The sequence below is a fragment of the Caretta caretta genome, chromosome 6 (genome assembly GCF_965140235.1).
Source record: "Caretta caretta isolate rCarCar2 chromosome 6, rCarCar1.hap1, whole genome shotgun sequence".
Classification (NCBI taxonomy): Eukaryota; Metazoa; Chordata; order Testudines; family Cheloniidae; genus Caretta; species Caretta caretta.
In genome coordinates this window covers 82,281,356-82,302,890 of record NC_134211.1, presented here as the reverse complement: position 1 = coordinate 82,302,890, position 21,535 = coordinate 82,281,356, and the positions used below count along the sequence as shown (strand labels likewise).

Genomic DNA, 21,535 nt, shown 5'->3' with positions numbered 1-21,535 from the left:
ACAGAAGACTCACACTGAAATATTAAGTGTGTCCAAAAATTAGATAACCCTGGGTGATTATCTGCATTCTTCAACCACCAGCTGCGCTATATCTGACAACAGAAAAAAAAATTTAGTATATGAATTATATCTTGATGAAAACAAAAAAAAAGTTATATAGTCACACCAATGAGGATTATAGATCTGTCCACTATTTAAATTGACCTAAACCTATAAGGATTTTCTTTAGTGCAATCATACAAAAACTGCACTGTGGAAAACTGGAATGCATGTATGGGACAGCATATGACATGACACAAATCCATGTGGATGTCTGAATCAACGTGCAAGAATCTCACACAACAAACCTGACTTAAAAAAAAAACAAAAACAAAAAACACCAGCTAACTTCTGCAAAAGTGCCCACAAGAAGCTGCCAAAAAAGGCTGCCTTGCTGACTCGCATCAGTGAGAAAGACTGGAGGATAGAGTGAAGTGTAATGAACAGACTAAAAGATGTGAAAATGACAGTATTTGATTGGATGCATTCCAAACTGGATTTGCATAAGTATAAGGGAGATCCAGTGGTTACACTAGTGGGTAAGTTCAAAAACACCTTTGAACGTAAATTGTATGGACAAATGTGATTTGCTCCTGTTTGGTGAGTTCTGATAGAGCCACATTTCTACAAAGGGTTTTGGTCATTCCTCTTCCCAATGGACCAATGAACAGAAACCCTGCCATTGAGTTTGCCATTTCAGCTGGTTCAAAGGGACACAGAACCTGAAAAACCATACATTCTTCTCCCCTAAGGCATGCAATAACATCCTAGAAACATCAATTGCAATTTTATTTCAAATCGGATTTGAAATTCTCCAGTTTTATGACTTGCTTTTATATGTTAATTACTGGGCAGACTGAGAGGGTTGTTTGCACATCTGTGACTTTTGGTTCATGGGCAGGAGCACGACGACATATGATGAGGAACTACTCTGGAAGCCACATACTCTCTCCTCTGTTCACTCTGTAAAACTGTGAGGCCAACACCTCTAGTCTGTAACAGACATGAATTTGAGTAAATTTATCATCTTGCCAATGCATTATATCATGGCTAATAAAACTTTTTACTAATGTATGCTTCCTGCTTCTATTAATTATTATTATTTGTAAGCTAAAGTTGATCCACTCCAAAGTCTACAGAGTAGAGGTTGGAATGACATTGGTTCTACCTATCCTGTGTCTGTTCTGTTAGAGGAGAGAGACTGTCAGTCTCCAATGCCATCAATCTGTCACATTTCACTAAAACTAATTCCACTTTCATTCAAAATAAAGGGAGAAAAATAGGCAATTTCATGTAGTTTAAAATCAAGCTTGATAATTCAGACTGCCTAGGAGGAAGAAAGGGCCTTATAAATACAAACCTAGATCCTTCTTTCTCTCTAAGAGATCCAATTCCTACTGTCCTTGTGGCCTTCACTGCCCAATGGGGAGATAATCTTCCTAAATGGAGGAATAGATAAATATATCTCTTGGCTATAATTAAATATATATTCATTATGGAAGCTAACCCTAGTTATCTTTAATTTATTCTTCTATATCCAATTGATTCTGGATTTCGGACTTTTTTATACACTATACATTTATATATTGTAGGTCAGTTTCACATACAATATATGAAGGATTCACCTTATCCCCTCCACTTCATTAGTTTATGCCAAATGGCTACCAATTTGATACTGAACACAAAAATTTCCAGCTTCCCAAGTCACAGAGATGTGTTAGGAAATCAGCAGGCTACTCAAAGCATGTGCGTTCAATATAGATGGCGAGGCACCCATTTCTGCACACTCCATAAGCTGAAAGTGAAATGGGAAAACAACAAACAGGTCAGAAGGAAAACAAACATGAAGGGAATATAATCAATCATTTCCACTCTAAACTGACTGAGGGAACTGCAATAAAATTCCTTATTGGAAGGCAGATCAATGGCGGAAGAAAGGAGTTCTTGCCAAACAAGAAAATACATCAGTTTTATCTAGCCACACCTTGTTCAATAGTTTTGTTGAAGAATTACAGATAGTATAAGGAAAATAATAGAAGGTTAAAAAATCATGCTATATAACTTGTATCTTGACTGGAATGTGAATCAGAGTGATAAAACCCATAGTGGTTTCCTACCCACCACCCCTTTAAATAAACAGCTGTAGACACACACACCTGCCACCATTTGCTCCCTCCAATCAAAAGAATGAGGATGATTTTTTCGCTAATATCACATATGAGTCAGAGTTAAAAATATATTTCATTGTTTTGTTTCTTACCTGTCATTTGGGTATTGCTCCTACTACCTCCTCTTTGACTGAGGGAATTATCTGTATATGATGTTAGGTTTAAAAAAAAAATCTGGAAGCATTTTTTGAAGTGTCTACCCTACAACCAAAATGTTGTAACCCATCACCATCTCATTTCTCATCTAAGCAACCCTAAAACAACCAACCTTTGCCAGTACAGTTTTTTTTCCTGATTGTGGGAACATGTGCACATGACTGGCATAGGTTTCATATAGTGAAACCCTCCACTCCAAGTTTCTTTGAAGAAAGAATGAAAGTTTCCATACACTGCCTGTTCTAAGAAAGCCACAGTCAGACAGAATGGAGAAAATGTAATGCAAACACTACATCTGACATGTGCACACCTGCAAATCAAGGCAAATATAAACTTCATGCACACCACATTTGAGACTATACATCTAAATACAAAAAACTAAGCTGTGTAGTAACCTTGAGAGAAAGGATTTATACCACTAGCACTACCATAATCCATGTTACCCTCAAGAGAAACACAAAGTACATGAAAATTAGAGAAGTAACCGATGATGGGGAAACAACAGATTCTTTCTGTAAAAAATGAAAGAAAACACCCAACTAAGAATAAGATGGCAACACAGAAGAGAGCAGCAGAATATTGTATGCAACTCTGCTAGAATTCATTTAGACCCATGTGACACTGGGTATGTCTACACTGCAAAGAAAAACCTGTGGCATTGAGTCTCAGAGCCCAGGTCAACTGATTTGGGCTCACTGGGCTGGTGCAGCAGCACTAAACAAACAAAAGCAGAGAAGACTGAGCAGGAACATCTACATTGTTGTTTTTAGCTCCACAGCCCAAGCCCTGCAATTCCAAATCTCCCAGGGCAGCCAGGAGCTGCAGGCGGGCCCCCACTGCCTGCAGTGGCCAGGAGCTGCAGAGTTGGCAGGAAGACCCTGCAGCTGCTGGCCACTGGGGCTGAATTCATGGAGGTTTGGGGAAGTCATGGATTCCGAGATTGCCATGACCTCCCTGAAAAAATCATAGTCTTAAATCATAATGCTTATAAGGAGTCCTTCTAGCCAGACTGCAAACTATACAAAACATAACAACAGAGAGGAAATTCTGGAGAACAGGATGAAGCTCTATAAATCACCATAATCATCTACCCAAGGAAGACCCAAGGAACTATAAATCTAATCAATCCTTGTCTGCTGTGTTCATTTTCAGCAGAAGCACGATGAACTTATTATTACACTGTATTTCAATCAGGCTAGAATCAACCTCAAACTAACACTCTCTACATAAATGACTACTGGGAATGACAAATGAGACCTGCTGCTGTGTACTGCTAAACCTAACTAGAGAAAATTAGGAATGAAAAAATAAACTTAAATTAATACTGTGGTCAACATCCTCTCATCCCTCAACCCCACTATGTTAAAATAAAGCCCCACCATTTTAGTGTTTAAGTTTAAATGCCATTCTTAACTCAGCCCAGAATTTAGGGTCACCTGAAGTTATGAAAGCTCAGATTGATAAGAAGACATCTTATCAACAGCAACCACCAGTTTTAAAGATGACAGAAAGAGAGAGAAACAAATGAATGTGCCAACTTTTCTGTTTCTTTAGAAAGTTTTAAGAAGGTCTGAATATAATTTTTTTTTAAATTGTGCTCTCTTTTTTTTTTGCCTTTTTTTTTTTTTTTAACAACAGGTTAGAAAAGAAGATTTTGCACACTCTGCTTCTCTTGGAAAACCTCTATGACATACAGAGAACAAGTAGGTTTATAAGAATCACAAAAACACTGGAAATGAAATCTGATTAACAGTGGATAAATAATTTTCATTCTGTTTAAACAGTGGTTCTAATTCTCCAACTTTTTACACTAGCGTAACTCTTTATATTGGCATAAAATGGCTGCAACCAACAGAAGAATCAAGCACATTTTTGTTTACACCTGTTTAATTCAAAGAACCGGCAAATACAGTTAGAAAAACACCTCCAGTGTTAAGAGTTAATACCCTCACTTTGTCAATTAATAATGTATAGAGCTTCCAATGTATATGGATGGGATTGTATACATAATAAATGGAACCAAAATAACTAAACAGATTGTAATTCACACTTTTAGTTATTTCAGTTCAAGTTTGTGTGTGGACATACTTGTTTCAGAATATAAAAGTGCTCGATTTCAAAATTTATTAAAAAATTTATAAAAAAAAATCAAATTTTTTTTAAATAAGGAAGTTCTTTTCACTATGTTATAAAACACTTATCCCAGAATCAGAATAAGCCATCTGGTGGTTTATACCAAAATAACTATTCTTGAATAATTTAGGAATAGCTATTTCGGTAAATTTCTAATTGTAGACAAACCCTAACTTATGCTCTTAAGCAGCTTTCAGGTCTTACAAGCACTACTGTCAAAGGCAAACCTGTGTCTGTCTGATCATTGTTAGCAAGACAAAGCCATAAAGCTTTATATAGCAATTGTTTGTTTGTGACTTATCTAAAGTTCTTTTTTCTTTCATATAACTCATTTATTCTCATTCTCCTTCAAACACCCTTTCAGATAAAGATAAAGCATACAGAGCATGCTCAGCATACAATATCCTGATTGCACACCACATTCAGTGGTGATATAAGGTACTAAAAAAGTGTGGTATCCGCAGATGTTTCTTAACTACATGCTGGGATTTCTGCACAAGCCTTCAGTTAGCAAATGTAAGGCAGCTCCTTCAAAAACCTAATATAGTTTTAAAAATAAAAGGAAACAGGTTTGACGTTCCATATAGGGTGAGGAATTCCCACCTCAAGATGCATAAACAAACATTTTTCAAATGATTTCTTTTAAAAGGAATTGCTGACAGGAAACAAGCAGTGAAGGAACACACACAAATTAGGTAAGTAGTTTACAAATGTTTGTTTGAAAGAACAGCCATGTAATAAATAGCTTTTAGAAGTATACCATACAATTTTATATTCTATTAGCAACTTGTTAAGAGCCTTAGGCACAAGTGAAATAACCATCGAAAACGTTTACTATTACTTCAATTTGCTACTGCTTAAAAAGAAAAGTAGGAAGGAAGGAATGCCAAAGGAAATGGATGTATGTATGCCATGTGAGCTTGTCTGTTTGTAACTTTGGTGTCAACAGAGTGGAAGCTGTACAAGGCAATACCATATCATTTTCCTGAGATATCAACAGGGTCCCTTCCAACCCTTATATTCTATGATTCTATGAACATATTTACCTGATAGCAGCAAAAGTATTAGAGCAACTTATCTAATTAAGCTAACAATTGCCATTGACATTGAGTTATTGTATCTTCCTGGAAACATAATTTAAGACTCCACTCTCTCTTTCTTCTGTCAAATACTAACAGTGGTATGTAATCTATCACTGAAATCAGACTCTGTACCAGATGACTGGAGGATAGCTAATGTAATGTTGGTTTTTAAAAAAGGCCCCAGAGGTAATCCTGGCAATTACAGGCCAGACAACCTAACTTCAGTACCAGGCAAATTGGTTGAAACTATACTAAAGAACAGAATTGTCAGAACTAGATGAACATGATTTGTTGGAGAAGAGTCAACATGACGTTTCTAAAGGGAACTCAAACCTCACCAAGCTATCAGAATTCTTTGAGAGAGTCAACAAGCATGTGGACATGGATAATCAAGTTGATATATTATACTTGGACTTTCAGAAAGCCCCTTCACATAACAGAAGAACCAGGGGTTACCCAATGACATTAATAGGCAGCAGGTTTAAGACAAACAAAAGGAAGTACTTCTTCACACAATGCACAGTCAACCTACAGAATTCATTGCCGGTGGATGTTTGAAGGCCAAAAGTATAAGAGGGTTCAAAAATGAATTCGGTAAGTTCATGGAGAATAGGTCCATCAATGGCTATTAGCCAAGATGATCAGGGATGCCACGCCATGCCCTGGGTCTCCCTAAAATGCTGACTGCCAGAAGCTGGGACTGGATGATGGCAGATTGATCACTCAATAAATTGCCCTGTTCCGTTCATTCCCTCTGAAGCATCTGGCACCGGCCACTGTCTGAAGACAGGATACTGGACTAGATGAACTATTGGTCTGACTCAGCATGGCCACTCTTATGTTTTAAATTTCTGTCATTCATTCTGTTCACTGCTGACGGTGGTCTCTGTCAAAGCATATTAGACGGACAAGCCTACAACAACTCATTCAAGGCCTGATCCTGTGACGAATGCCTTTGCCTTTTGATAGGCAGCATCTTTAATTCCCACGGTGATCCATGGGATTTGTGGACACTGAGTATGACACAGAGTTGAGCCACATGAGTTCAAATCTCTATCTAAAATTCAAATTCAGAACACCAGGGAAAGGAGGATCCATTAGCGTGTTAAAGCACAGTGTAGTTTGCCTGATTAAGCTTTGTGCATTAAGAAGATTGCTTGACTTGTAACTTTAAAAAAAAAAAAAAACTTATCAAGACAAACTTTTTAAAACTATATTAGTATTCGTATGCCACAATGAAAAGTGACAGGGAATATATTTTCTAATATTAACTCTACCTCCATCAATTTATAATGCAATTGCTTTTTCCTAGAATATTGATTTGTTCAACTTTTCTATATTTCCCAGTCTAACTTAAAAAAAAAAACAAAAACAGTCACTGCTGACATTTTAAAGATTGTTTATACTTTTCATCAGCATTCAGAGAATAGTTTCATAATATGTTTCTACACATTTCCAGTATCTTCAACTGCATTTTCTAAAAGATTTTTCTATTGCTATGAAGAAATAAATATATTGAAATCTTTGAAAAAGAGTCACAGTAAAAGTGTACCTGTAACTGGAACATTCTGTGAGACTGATAACTGTACGTCTCCTGTTCCAGGTGGCATATCAATTACTAAGTAGTCCAGTTGACCCCAGTCTACCTAAAAAAAGATTGCAAATGCATTTAAAAAAAAAGAGTTGCAGTCTTTAGGAAACACAGCCTGAAATTCAACTTGGTACAATGTATAATAAATGCATCAATGGCACACCTCAGGAGACTGATATTATTAATCCCTTCTCGTCTTGCTTTTAGCAAGCAATCAAGACAGATTTTCTAAACAATTTGCAAATTTGTTGGCTACCTGAAGCTATGCCTACGAGCATAACTTTGACATTCTTATGAAGGATGATCTTCTTTGACATTTTTCCCACAAAATGTAATCACAATCTCATTATTTTAAGTTGTTTATGTCAGAAATGCGGAATCATGTAACAGAGGTCATAAGAAAGTATTATATAAATCTCAAGTCAAATTACTACTTCTTGTAATAGTATTCCTTAGTAATTGTTTTCACTAATTTTTAAAACAATTTTGCTCACTGTTTATAACTTCTTAGATGCTTGAAACTGTTTAAATTGCCTAAATTTTTTTTCTAGTTTGTTATTGCAGTGTTACTCATGCATGAAGAGCTATCAAGACTGGCTTTATATTCGGGAAAAAATAGCAGTGAAGTATTTGTTAAACAAAATCAAAGGAGATAATTGTATAGATTTAGCATGTTCATAAGACACACAAAGAATATATAGGTTAGATTTGGTGTCTAACAACCAGCAAAGCTTCCTGTTAAAAATACTGGGCCCAAATCTGGGGTGCTGCGATTATTTTGTATGATGTAAAACTAACATATAGTTTGCTTAAACATTTCCTGAGGAGATTTCCATGCATCATGAGGCTCCCAGTTCAATGCCAAGATGGTATTAAGTGGAACTAGTGAGATCTAACAACCACTGGGTCTTTCCTCTCTCCAGCATCGAGGGAGGCTTTTGAGAGTACAACTGGATGGGGGGGGGGGCGGGGGGGGGGGGCAGAAGGCCGTGTTTCTGATGATAAACACATTAGTCATGGGGTGACCTTTTGGTATATGTCTGACTTACACCTACCTGTGTAAGATAGAGCCTTCGGCTGCTCTAATTTAGGAGAACACCTAGCAAGTAATGGGATTTGGCTAGACTTTTTATTTTACATACTGAATCATAATCAGCAGCATGATATAAGGTGAAAACGCCTGTCAAATTACCATTGTCCCCCATTTCTTGTTGTTTATCAGCAGTGCATGCATTACTCTGTTTTCAATATGACCTTGTATAGCTAATCATCTGGTGAGGACAATATACTTATCCCAGCAACTGAGTTAGTTGCTGCAGGCAGATCAGAACTGGAGCTATGATCTGTGGTCCTGAGCCAGCTTACCGCTTTCACTAAGATTTTTTCTCTGCTTGGTAGGAGGTGCTGCAGCAGCAGAATTTTTTATGTCCAGTGTAACCCACATTCCCTTTGGCTATAGGAGGATGCCCCATTAATGGGGTCAGCAGGGATAGAAACTAAGAGGTCAGTAAGAGGCCAACATAGATTTTTGTTTTGTTCTTACATTAAAAGTTTGTGAAAAACTCTTTGTAATCTGTGATAACTGGTTTTGGTAAAGTGGAATCCTGGTACATGGTATCCTGATCTTCAAATCCCCAAAAACTGCTCAAATTAAACAGATGGATTATAATTAAGTATGGATGAGGTGCAAATTAACAAAACTGAGGCTCACCTCACTTAGTGCTGCTTTAACTTACCCCCCTTCTGCTGCCCTACCAGTTTTCAATATGCATCATCAGATCAAGTTACAGCAAAGAAAAAAGTTACTTACCTCTACTGTAACTGTTGTTCTTCAAGATGTGATGTAGATGTGTATTCCACATAAGTGTGTGCACTCCCAGCACACCAAAGCCAAAGAATTTTGCCTAAAGGGCCCATAGGGGCAGTGCTTTTGCCCTGCAGCCCTAGCCCCTCCTCTGGCTGTTTAAGGGCTGCACCACCCTGAACCTTCTCAGTTCCTTCGCATTGAACGTTGAGAGCACAGACTCTGATGCAGAGGGGACAGAGGTTGGATTGTGCAACATGTTTGCATCACATCTCCAAAAACAATTACAATACAAGTAAGTAGCTGTTTTTTCTTCTTCAAATAGATGCAGCTGTGTATTCTACGCAGGTCACTCACAAGCACGGGTGGCACGTTTGTAGAAATTTTGGTGGTTCCCAGAACCCACCCCTGCCCAAACTCCGCCCCCCACCTGCGCAAGGCTCTGGGAGGGGGAGGAGGTCTGGGGTCCAGGCCCTAGGCTGGGGCAGGGGATTGGGGTGCAGGCCCTGGGAGGAAGTCTGAGGATGGGAGGGGGTGCAGCTGCAGATGAGGGGTCTGAGGTATGGGAGGGGCTCAGGGCAAGAATAGGGGTGTGGGGGGTGAGGGCTCTGTCTGGAGCTGAGGGGTTTGGGGGGTTAGAGAGGCTCAGGGCTAGGGCAGAGGGTTGGGGTGTGAGGGCTCTGGCTGGGGCTGGAGATGACGGGTATGTGGTATTGGGGGGTTAGAGAGGCTCAGTGCTGAAGCAGAGGGATGAAGTGCAGGGGGATGAGGGCTCTGGCTGGGGCTGGGGATAAGGTGTTTGGAGTGTTAGAGGGGCTCAGGGCTAGGGTAGAGGATTGAGGGTGTAGTGGGGGGGTGAAAGCTCTGGCTGGGGGTGTGGGCTCTCGGGTGGAGCAAGGCTGGGGATGAGTTTGGGGTGCAGGCAGGCTGCTCCAGGACAGGGGCCAGAGAGGAAGACTCCCCCCACCCCTTTCCCTGCCAGCAGCAACGAGCTCTGGGGGAGGAGCCCCCCTTTTCCGCCCCCCCCAGCAGCACACTCACCCCCACCACTGTCACTGCATGTGGTCCTAGGGCTCCTCTCAGGTGCAGGAATCTCCCTCGCCTCCCCTGTGGTGGGTGGCGGGGTGCTGCGTGCACCTCCCCCCCTGCTGTTGCCCCTGACTGTAGCCTCACTGGGGGTGAGGGATGGGGCAGGAGCAGTGACCGTGGGCGGTGGGTAGGCCATGTGCTGGTGGAGGGTCCCGCCGGAAAAGGGAAGGGTCTGAGGTGGAAGGGCAGGCTCAGTCAGTCTGCCCTGGCAGTGGAGTTGGGGGGGGGGGGCACTAGGACCCTGTGGCAGCAGTTGTTGCAGGGAATCAGCATAGAGCTGCAGGGCAGAGGCAGAGACGCTCTACTCCAGGGCCCAGGGAGGCGGGGGGGGGGGGGGGGGGGGGGGGGGGGGGGGGGGGGGGGGGGAGAGAGAAGAGCCCCGGGAGCAGCAAGAGGGAGCTGGGGAACACTCGGGGGAGGCATGGGGGGGGGGCGGCAAGTGGGGTCGGGGGAGACACCCGGCACCAAATATTGGTGGAGCTGGGCCCCTGGCTCTGAATATTCCTGGTGCAAAGGCACCACGTGGAGAGGTAACTCGCTGCCCCTACTCACAAGTAGTACTCACAGGAGGTGTGGCTCGCATTCTATTTAAACAAGGTTCCAAAGTAGCAGCCGTGTTAGTCTGTATTCGCAAAAAGAAAAGGAGTACTTGTGGCATCTTAGAGACTAACCAATTTGTTAGTCTCTAAGGTGCCACAAGTACTCCTTTTCTTTTATTTAAACAAGGTCTGCTGGATTACCTTGCCATGGCATAGTGGTTTGTAAACATATGTATAGAGGACAAAACAGCAGCCCCGCAAATGTCCACTATAGGAATGTTACTTAGAAATGCCATCAGCATTGCCTCGGCCCTTGTGAAATGAACTTGTACCGTTTGGGAGGCACAGTCTGAGCTACTTTGTATGCTGTTATGATACAGGAAGTTATCTACCTAGAGATAGTCTGTGGTGAGACTGCTTGCATATAAAACAAACAGATGAGACTAAGAACAGAAAGGTTTAGTCCTATCCAGGTAAAAAGCTAAACATTGCCTGACATCCAGTGTGTCAGGACACTATTCATCTGGGGTTGAATACAGCTTAGGGAAGAACACTGGTAGAAATATTACTTGTTTCAAGTGAAACGGAGAAACCACTTTAGATAAATACTTAGGGTGCAGCCACAGGGTTACTTTGTCTTCGGAAAATTGCACATAAGGAGGATCTGCCATCAAAGCTTGCAACTAACACGCTCTCCTTGCAGATGTTATCACCAAAAGAGAGGCAGGAAAGGGAGTATCAAGGTTCCTCCCCCACTCTGAACTCTAGGGTACAGATGTGGGGACCTGCATGAAAACCTCCTAAGCTTACTTTTACCAGCTTAGGTTAAAACTTCCCCAAGGTACAAATTAATTTTATCCTTTGTCCTTGGAGTATCCACTGCCACCACCAAACTCTAACTGGGTTTACTGGGAAACATAGTTTGGACACGTCTTTCCCCCCAAAAACCTCCCAACCCTTGCACCCCATTTCCTGGGAAAGGTTTGGTAAAAATCCTCACCAATTTGCATAGGTGACCACAGACCCAAACTCTTGGATCTGAGAACAATGAAAAAGCATTCAGTTTTCTTACAAGAAGACTTTTAATAGAAATAGAAGTAAATAGAGGTAAAGGAATCACCTCTGTAAAATCAGGATGGTAGATACCTTACAGGGTAATTAGATTCAAAACATAGGGAATCCCTCTAGGCAAAACCTTAAGTTATAAGAAAGACACACAGACAGAAATAGTCATTCTATTCAGCACAGTTCTTTTCTCAGCCATTTAAAGAAATCATAATCTAACGCATACCTAGCTAGATTACTTACTAAAAGTTCTAAGACTCCATTCCTGGTCTATCCCCGGCAAAAGCAGCGTACCGACAGACACAGACCCTTTGTTTCTCTCCCTCCTCCCAGCTTTTGAAAGTATCTTGTCTCCTCATTGGTCATTTTGGTCAGGTGCCAGCGAGGTTACCTTTAGCTTCTTAACCCTTTACAGGTGAGAGGATTTTTCCAATGGCCAGGAGGGATTTTAAAGGGGTTTACCCTTCCCTTTATATTTATGACAGGGAGAAAGAAGAAGTTGCCAGAGGCTTGAATGGAGGTCCCATAACGGCTGCTAAGACAACATGAAGGTCCCACAAAGGAACTGGTTCTTTAACCTGCGGGTGACTCCTTTCAAGAACCTCACCCCCCTGGAGCTCAAAAATACCCATTTCCCATGGATGGGTGAATGAAAGGTCAAGAATCGCTGCCTGGTGCATTCTCAATGAACTGAGTGCACAACCAGACAACTGAAGGTGCAGCAGTTATTCCAAGATGTCCTGGATACAAGCCATCTTCTGTAGAACTCCCTGGACTAACAACCACATGGAGAACTGCTTCCACTTGGCCAAATAGGCCACTGTGGTGGAAGGTTTTCTACTGTTAAGTAAGATTTGCCAAACTGCCTTCAAACACCATTGCTCCTCCTTATCTAACCTTGCTGGAGATGCAAGGAGTTGAACTCTGGATGAAAAATCAGACTGTGATGCTGAACAAGGAGGTCAGGGCAAAGACGAAGAGATATGGGAGGCTGAAACAACAACATGAGGAGGTCAGAGAACCAGCAATGTCTCAGCCATGCTGGAGCAATGAGAAAGAGCTTGACATAATCCAATTTCAGCTTGAGAATGACCTGAGGGATGATCAGAATCGGACATAAAGCATACAGGAGTGCTAAGTCTCAGCTCAGATGAAAAGCACTGGTCAGGGAACCCAGACTGAGATCCCCTTTAAAGTAAAACAGAAAGCATTTTTTGTTGTCTCTCACCACCAGGTCGATTGTTGGGATGTCCCAAACTGTAAAGATGGACCACAGGATGCTGAGCTTCAGGGACCATTTGTGATTCAGGGAGACATTTCTGTCAGATCATTCTGGAACCCAGGTAAGTGAATGGCCATGGAGATCATATTTTCCCCAATGCAAAACTGCCAGAGCCCGATCACCTCCTCACACAGCATATTGGATTGTTCACATAATACATCACAGTGGTATTGTCAGTAAGGATGTACACTGATGAGTCCCTGATGATCTCAAAGGACATGACAGACATTGTAGATGGCACAAAGCTTCAGGATATTGATGTTCAGAGAACCTTCCTGTTCCAACCACAGGTCTTAACCTTTCAGTAACCCAAGATGTGCCATCCAACCTATTAAGGAGATATCAGTGACATTAGTCCTGGTCAGTGGAAACCGAGCGAAGGGAACACCCAGACACATATTGCCCTGAGACACCCACTACCATAAAAGGAGCTAGGATCAGCAGAGAAAGTTGGACCACTCTGTCCAAGTGGTGACTGTTCAGATGATAGACTGACTTCAACCATGTATGAAGGAGGATGAAGGTACAACCTGGCATACTGGACTAGCAGTTTGCATGCAGCTGTATGACCTAGCAACCTCAGGCATGCTCAGGCTGTGGCTGTGGGTAGAGACTGCAGTTCCAGACATAGGTGGCAAATTGTATGGAATCTCTCAGTCAGCAGAAACGCTCTCAAACTCAGTCTATCAGGGCCCCTATGAACTCGGTTCTTTGAGTTGGAACCAGTGTTGACTTCCTGCTGTTTAGGATGAGACCTAGACTATCAAATAAGTGTAGCGTGAACTGAATATGAGAGGGGACTTCTTCTCTGGACTTGCCCCTCAGAAACCAATTATCCAGACACAGGAAGATACGAATTCCCCAATTCCTGAGTTACACTGTCACCATAATCATGCATTTGGTAAAATCCCAGGCAGCGGTAAACAGACCAAAAGGGAACATTGTGTACTGATAGTGCTGGTCTTCCACAACAAAGCAGAGAAACCTCCTGTGGCTTGGGAGAATTGCTACATGGAAATCATCGTCTTAACTATCCATGGCAGCAAACCAGTCATTGTGATTTAATGTGAAGAGAATATTTGCAAGTGTGACCATACACAACCTCACTTATCTGAGGTATTTGTCGAGGTTGCAAAGGTCAGGAGGGTTGAGACCCGTTCTCTTGGGCTTGTGAACCAAGAAATACAAGGAGTAGAATCCCTGTCCCTAATGCTACAGGGGAAACTCCTCTACAGCCCCCAAAGCCAGTAGAGACTGAACCTGCTCGAGGAGCAGCATGTGTGTGGTGGGGAAAGAGGTGTGCCATAATAAATAGACATGAGGAAAGACTAAGAGAAAGTTCCATTGTTTGTGTTGCACTCCATAGATTTTAATTCCAGCATTTATCTACATGCACTCCAACTGCCTTGACTGTATTAGGTACAGCTATATTGAACGATGGAGGGACTGATTGATGTAGCTTGAAAGAGCGGTTACTGGGATATGACAAAGGAGGTTTCCTGGCATAGCTATATTGACAAACCCTCCTACTATAGATATAGATTATACCAGCAGAAAAGTGCTTCTGCAGGTATAGCTTATGCCAGTTCCCTGAAATACATAAATAGTGCAAGAGCACTTTATGCTAATATAAACTATGTCTATACTGGGGCTTTGTCAGTTAAAAAAAGACCATACCCCTAACTGACATAACTAAGTGCAGATCAGGCCTAACTACAGATAATACTTCCTTTGTTTAATAAATCAGTTAGTTTTAAATACAAAACTTGCTGTGATAAACTTTTTTTTTTAAATGTAACCCCACATTAATGTAGGTTTATTTAACTAATAAAAATAAAATGCTGGTTTTGTGTATTTTAATTAAGTTCCAATGTCCAATTAAACAGATCTTGACACAAATCACAAAGTACTCTATTAAATAAGAATTGAATCTTTCACCATTTTCTACTACGTTAAAAATGTAAAATTAAGAATCTGAATATATCTGATTGCTATATAATTGCTTAAATAAATGTGTACAGATATAGAGTATCATCCTGGTTATCAAGAAGTACCAATTTAGTGTAAAGACTATTTACACCAATTTAGTTGCAAATTAACATGTTTTAATGGTTACCAATCAATAAGAATTAAGCTCTTTATGAAAAACCTAACAAGTACAAAGGCAAAACAAGATTAGAATTGTTTAAATCAAAAGTTTCCTGCCTCATGATTCTAACCTCTATTGAAATCAATGATTTAAAATGCTTTAATATGAATCACCGACCCTGATGCAGAGGAGCACAAGAGTGTCTTCTTCCCATGGTGAGTGGCAGTAGTCTGGTGGCATATGTGACAGTGGTCTCCAGGACTTAGGCCAGGTCTATACTACAAACCTTTTGCCAGCATAGTTATTTTAGCCGGAGTTGAGATAAAGTGGGACTCTCCCTGGCTGACATAGCTGTGCCGACAAACACTCCTGGCATAGACACACTGAAACCAACATTACTGTGTTTTTGCCGATATAGTTTATTTTGCTTGTGGAAAGGCTAGAATAAGCTATACCAGCAAAAGTGCAGTTTTGCCAGTATAAACTCCATCCACACTGGGAGCACTCCTACGTAGTGTAGTCCTCACCTTAGTGGGGGGGAGGAGGTAAATGAAGGCCATGTCTCAAACAGAATCCTCTAGACAAGGGCGAAAATGTGCTAACATATAGCAAGTCTGGGATGGTTTGTGTGGAACAGATTCAGTGTTTTAGAGTAGGCCAAGTGGTAGGTAGCTCCTGTTTTTGCTACAGAATCATAGAAGATTAGGGTTGGAAGAGACCTCAGGAGATCATCTAGTCCAACCCCCTGCTCAAAGCAGGACAAACCCCAATTAAATCGTCCCAGCCAGAGCTTTGTCAAGCTGGGCCTTAAGAACCTCTAAGGATGGAGATTCCACCATCTCCCTATGTAACCCATTCCAGTGCTTCACCACCCTCCTAGTGAAATAGTTTTTCCTAATATCCAACCTAGACCTCCCCACTGCAACTTGAGACCATTGCTCCTTTTTCTGTCATCTGTCATGACTGAGATCAGCCTAGCTCCATGCTCTTTGGAAGCCCCCTTCAGGGAGTTGAAGGTTGCTATCAAATCCCCCTCACCCTTCTCTTCTGCAGACTAAATAATCCCAGCTCCCTCAGCCCTCCTCATAAATCATGTGCCTCAGCCCCCTAATCATTTTCATTGCCCTCCACTAGACTCTCTCCAATTTGTCCACAACCTTTCTGTAGCAAGGAGCCCAAAACTGGACGCAATACTCCAGATGTGGCCTCACCAATGCCAAATAATCACTTCCCTTGATCTGCTGGCAATGCTCCTACTAATGCAGCCCAATATGCCGTTAGCCTTCTTGGCAATAAGGGGACACACTGTTGACACATATCCAGCTTCTTATCCACTGTAATACCCAGGTTCTCTTCTGCAGAACTGCCACTTAGTACTGCCTTAGCAGTGCATGGGCTTCTTCCATCTTAAGTATAGGACTCTGCACTTGTCCTTGTTGAACCTCATCAGATTTCTTTTGGTCCAATCCTCCAATTTGTCTAGGTTACTCTGGACCCTATCCCTACCCTCCAGCATATCTACCTCTCCCCGCAGCTTAGTGTCATCCACCCATTGCTGAGGGTGCAATCCATCCTGTCATCCAGATCATTAATGAAGATGTTGAATAAAACCAGCCCCAGGACTGACCCCTGAAGCACTCTGCTTGATACCGGCTGCCAATTAAACACTGAGCCACTGATCACTACATGTTGAGCCAGACTATCTAGCCAGCTTTCTTTCCACTTTACAGGCCATTCATCCAATCCATACTACTTTAACTTGCTGGCAAGAACACTGTGGGAGACCGTATCAGAAGTTTTGCTTAAGTCAAGGTATATCACGTCCAACGCTTTCCCCATATCCACAGAGCCAGTTATCTCATCATAGAAGGCAATCAGGCTGGTCAGGCATGACTTGCCCTTGGTGAATCCATGGTGACTGTTCCTGATCACCTTCCTCTCCTCCAAGTGCTTCAAAATAAAGACCTAAACTCAAGTTTTACCTTAGCAAAGAGAAGATGTTAGACTGTCTCCTACCATCGTCATGTGCTCTGATTCCACTGTTCTGTAAGGGCAGAGTACTAGTATGGGTGTTAGTGGCATGTTGGGGCATTGCTCAAAGACAGTAGTGTTAAGACTGAGTTGCAAAAGTGGCTTGCACCTTAACTTTGTATTTCCTGGTACACATCAAGGCAGGGCAAGGGGCTCGGATACCGCCCCCAAAGATTCCAGCACACACAAAGGGGGTGGAGAGAGGGACACAGATCCCCCCAGAAGGACAAAGCCTCCCAATCTTGGCTCATGTGGGGGTCAGGGAGAGTGGCTCAGACCCTCCAAGAGAGGCATAGCCCCCAGATGTGGGCACACATGAGAAGGGATAATGTGGACCTGACAGACTCCCCCACCCCAATCTCCCCTACTCCTCCTGCCACCTTCCCCATTTTTCGTCCATCCACTCTCTCTAATTCCACTGGCCTGAGCACCTCCTCAACTCCTCTCTTCTATCATCCACCACCTATTTATCTGCCTCCTCCTATTCTCCCCCTATTCCCACTTCTGTCCCCCACCCCGCAATCTCCTAACCCCCATACAACTAACACTGCTCCCACATACACCTACGTTCCTCCTTTCCACTCCAACCTCCTATGCTCCCTAGCTCTGCACCAAAAATGTTAAGAACACAACAAGGCCATACTGGGTCAGATCAAAGGTCTATCTAGCCCAGTATCCTGTCTTCTGACATTGGCCAATGCTAGGTGCCCCAGAGGGAATGAACAGAACAGATAATCATCGAGTGATCCATTCCTTGTTGCCCATTCCCAGCTTCTGGCAAACAGAGGAATCTAAAAATGTTATGAGCACTTCATGTTAGGAGACTGTATATCCTGAAACCTTTGACTTTAAGCATACTCAGTTCCATTGTTCTGGAAACACAATTACATTATCCAGTCTTTCATTTTCCCTCCAGTTAATCAATGCTAATTGATTAATCAATGCTGGCACTCTCCTATAATATTTTCCCAGGTGGAAAAGTGGCAACATGCCCAGTAATCATTCTCACATATCTCCACAAAGGATGTATAATTTATTATCTTTCAGAAAATAGTTAAAACCTCTTCTAAATTAGCTGTACAAATTAGTAGGGCAAAGTTCCCAGAACAGAGGTGGATTGATGGTAGCAGCATGCCTACATATCATTATCACATTTCTACTACGGATGCATGGGTGTAGCTCAAGCCCAATGACTATAGCATGTCCCCTTGAATTATCCACCTACTGTGCCTGGAAACCCTCCATGCACACTTTAATCCCTTTTTGGCTCATGAGTTTTGCCATATGCCATTCTTGACATCCAAACTCTGAGGTCAATAACTTTTTCAATACTGCTTTCCCAAAAGGGCCGTAGGTTCCATGCACTAACTGAGATAAATGTTGAGTGACTTTGATCAGTTGGGGGACTATCTGAGCAGATCCACAGCCCCAGCTGTGTACAAAAAAAGTTGTAAGAACCAGATGATTTTGTAAAATGGTGGGGGAGGTGGGTTTCAGGGAGCTGTATCTTGGGAACATCTTTCTGGAAAGATCCCAAATGTGAACACTACTACTGCCCAGCACCCAATGAGAAACAGAAAATTTCATGACAATCCAAGAAAGAATGTGCTCCACCTTAACTATACAAATAAATATAGTAATGAAAGATGGCAACATGCCTTTGTTAGTAATCTTGGTAGAAGATTTTAGTGAATTCCAGTTATTTTAGATAAAATGTTAAGATATCTCAACCCCTTAGAAAAACCCTAGTTAAGCTTCTGAGATTAGAGATGGAGAACAAAAAGTAAGCATTGTACACAGATGACATTTTATCCTGGAAGTCTCCCATTTTGTTTTTAATATCTAAATTCTGCTTGCTTTTAACACCAGAAAAGATTACGCATTCTCAAGAACCTACACATTGGTTGGCCTTTCAGAATTTGTGACACTGTTAAATTAATATTTAAGTCACTGTAAAGACGATAAATTGAAAGGTAAAGGAGGTCCATTGTTAAAAGAAAAGGATATTAAGCAGTTCAGAACATAGGTAAAAAGATTCCAACCCTTTAGATACATGTACCCACATGTACTTCAGAATTCCGAGAAAAACATCCATGTCTGAGCTTACCAATTGATCTGCCACATACAATGCGGGGTACACAATGTTTAGATGTATATACTTTTGAAATAACAAAGGCAAGACAAAAAAGAAGAATGAATGTAACAAATAAACCTGAACTTTTTAATGAGTACATCGAAAAAAATATTCCATCATTCTGAACTAAACATTTTAGTTACGATTTCTAGACTACCTTTCAGCTATGCTGTAGTATAGTGAGCAAGTGAATTTGGCAATGCATTTTGGAAGCTGTACTTCAGTGAGCATATTTCTTACTATTCTTTAGCCAGACACCTTATGGCAGTTTTTAATACTACCATTCTGCATGCCTAAAATATTTCTTTTGAACGGCATATTCCTGAAGAAGATAAATCTGTGTATGAAAATGTAACTATTATGGGTGAAACAGGTTTTCACAACGTTTTTGATTTGCTTAGGCAAACCTATTGTAGATTGGTAGGAATCCTAATGTGACAATTAACTTTTGAGGCAGGGTCACAGATCCTTATACTATTAAGAAAAGCAAACTATCTAAGGCCTGGGCTACACTGGGGAGCGCGGGGGGGCGGAGGGGAATTTCGAACTAAGATACGCAACTTCAGCTACGCTATTCGTGTAGCTGAAGTCAAAGTATCTTAGTTCGACTTACCTGGCCGTCCTCATGGCAGTGAGTCGACCGCAGCGGCTCCCCTGTCAACGCCACTTACTCCTCCTGCCGAGGTGGAGTACAGGCATCGATTCGGTGACCGATTTATCGCGTCTAGACGAGACACGATAAATCGATCCCCGATAGATCGATCACTACCCGCTGATCCAGCGGGTACTGAAGATGTACCCTAAGAGTCTTTGGAAATTCACCTTAAACTTCTGATTATGCCACAACGCAGTAAACAAAGAAGCAGTAGCACTGCATCAAATAGTAGTTATATCAAGTCTACCTCAGCCAATACAATGTTCTTGAATATCAGCTTCAGATCACAGATGATACAGGAAGCCAGAAGCAGGAAGGAGATGGTCTTACAGTTTTGGCAGTCAACTTCACTTTGGGAAGTTGTCTGCCTTTCATAAACCTCTTGATTTTCATGGTTCACAACACAAGCAGAGAGTAACCTTGTATTCACACTTAGGTTATTTATCCTACATGTTTTATTCAAACCACAGTGGAGGTTATTTGCAGTCATACAGCCCCTTGACAGGATTCATAAGCTACCCAGGGTCAGGGCTGATATGTATTTGTATGCTAAAACTCTATAGAAAACCCAAGTGCTGCAGAAGTGAAGTGAATGATTCAATAGATGGCACACTTCTCTGTATCATTACTGAAGTTGTGCCTCAGCAGTTCTGGTTGCCACTCCGCTATGGGAAGTGACACATGCAAATGAAATCTTTACAACTTGTGGCCATTAAGGCTAACTCAATGAGCATATAGATCAATGGATATCCATGGAGACAGGCTATGTTTACTGTGTGGGTTCTGGACACAGGATTCACAAAGACAAAGGAACCCCAAGATAAGTCACTAAAGAAGGGACTTCCTGGGGTAAAAGACAATAGTCTATAACTGCATTAAAAAAATAGGACAGGGGACAAGATTTCATCCTTCACCAAGGAGACAAACTCACAGCATGTTTGTCTTATGAAAGGAGGGTCAGAGCCACGTTGGGTGGAAAATACTGCAAAGATTTTGGGTGAGCAATATTCTACAAGACATGTTAATTAAGTCTAGGCTCCACAATGCGTATTACAATTTTGTTTTATATATACCCATTTGTTTCCCGTACTTCTAGTTGCTATTACTTGAATCTCTATACTTTGTTAATACACTTATACTTGATTTCACTATAAACATATCTAAGTGTTTTGTGTTTATAAGAGTGATGATTTGAGGTGACACTGGTAAAAACTGGGGAGGACTGTTTGTTTGGAAGCAGCAAATCTGTGACTACTGCAAGTGTCTAGCGGAACATGGACTGGACACTCCAGAAAGATGATCAGAGGGCTCAACGACTGGAGTGTGCCTTTCACTAACCCTTAAGAGACAGCGGGGCCTCCGAGGCCTAGAGGGGAATGCTTGTGTTATCCATAGCTGGTAGAGTTGAGGAGGTGACCCCCAGCAAGCACAGACAAGGATTCTTCATGCTAAGGGCAAGCGATAGCAAGATGCCTCTCAGACCTGGGTACTCTTGGGAAGTGTCACACTTCCAGAAGGGAAACTTCATGGTGTTTCCTGGCTTGTCTCTGTCCCCTTGTATAGGGTTTTTCCACAAGTGGATATGAGACAGCCCCTTATTAAGCAAATGATTGTATTAAAATTTAATATTTAGTAATTAAATATAAAGTGTAAGGATCTCTTATAACAATTTATATCA

The 21,535-nt window shown here is 41.7% G+C and overlaps 1 protein-coding gene across 3 annotated transcripts in view; it reads right to left on the bottom strand.

The window, feature by feature from the left end:
• Positions 1–21,535, bottom strand: part of NUBPL (NUBP iron-sulfur cluster assembly factor, mitochondrial) — a 156,420-nt gene that overhangs the window by 49,440 nt on the left and 85,445 nt on the right. For all 3 annotated transcript variants that reach the window (XM_048854229.2, XM_048854230.2, XM_048854231.2), the window contains one exon: positions 7,131–7,224. In XM_048854229.2, the coding sequence (XP_048710186.1) occupies positions 7,131–7,224 (94 nt within the window). The remainder of the gene's footprint in view (positions 1–7,130; positions 7,225–21,535) is intronic.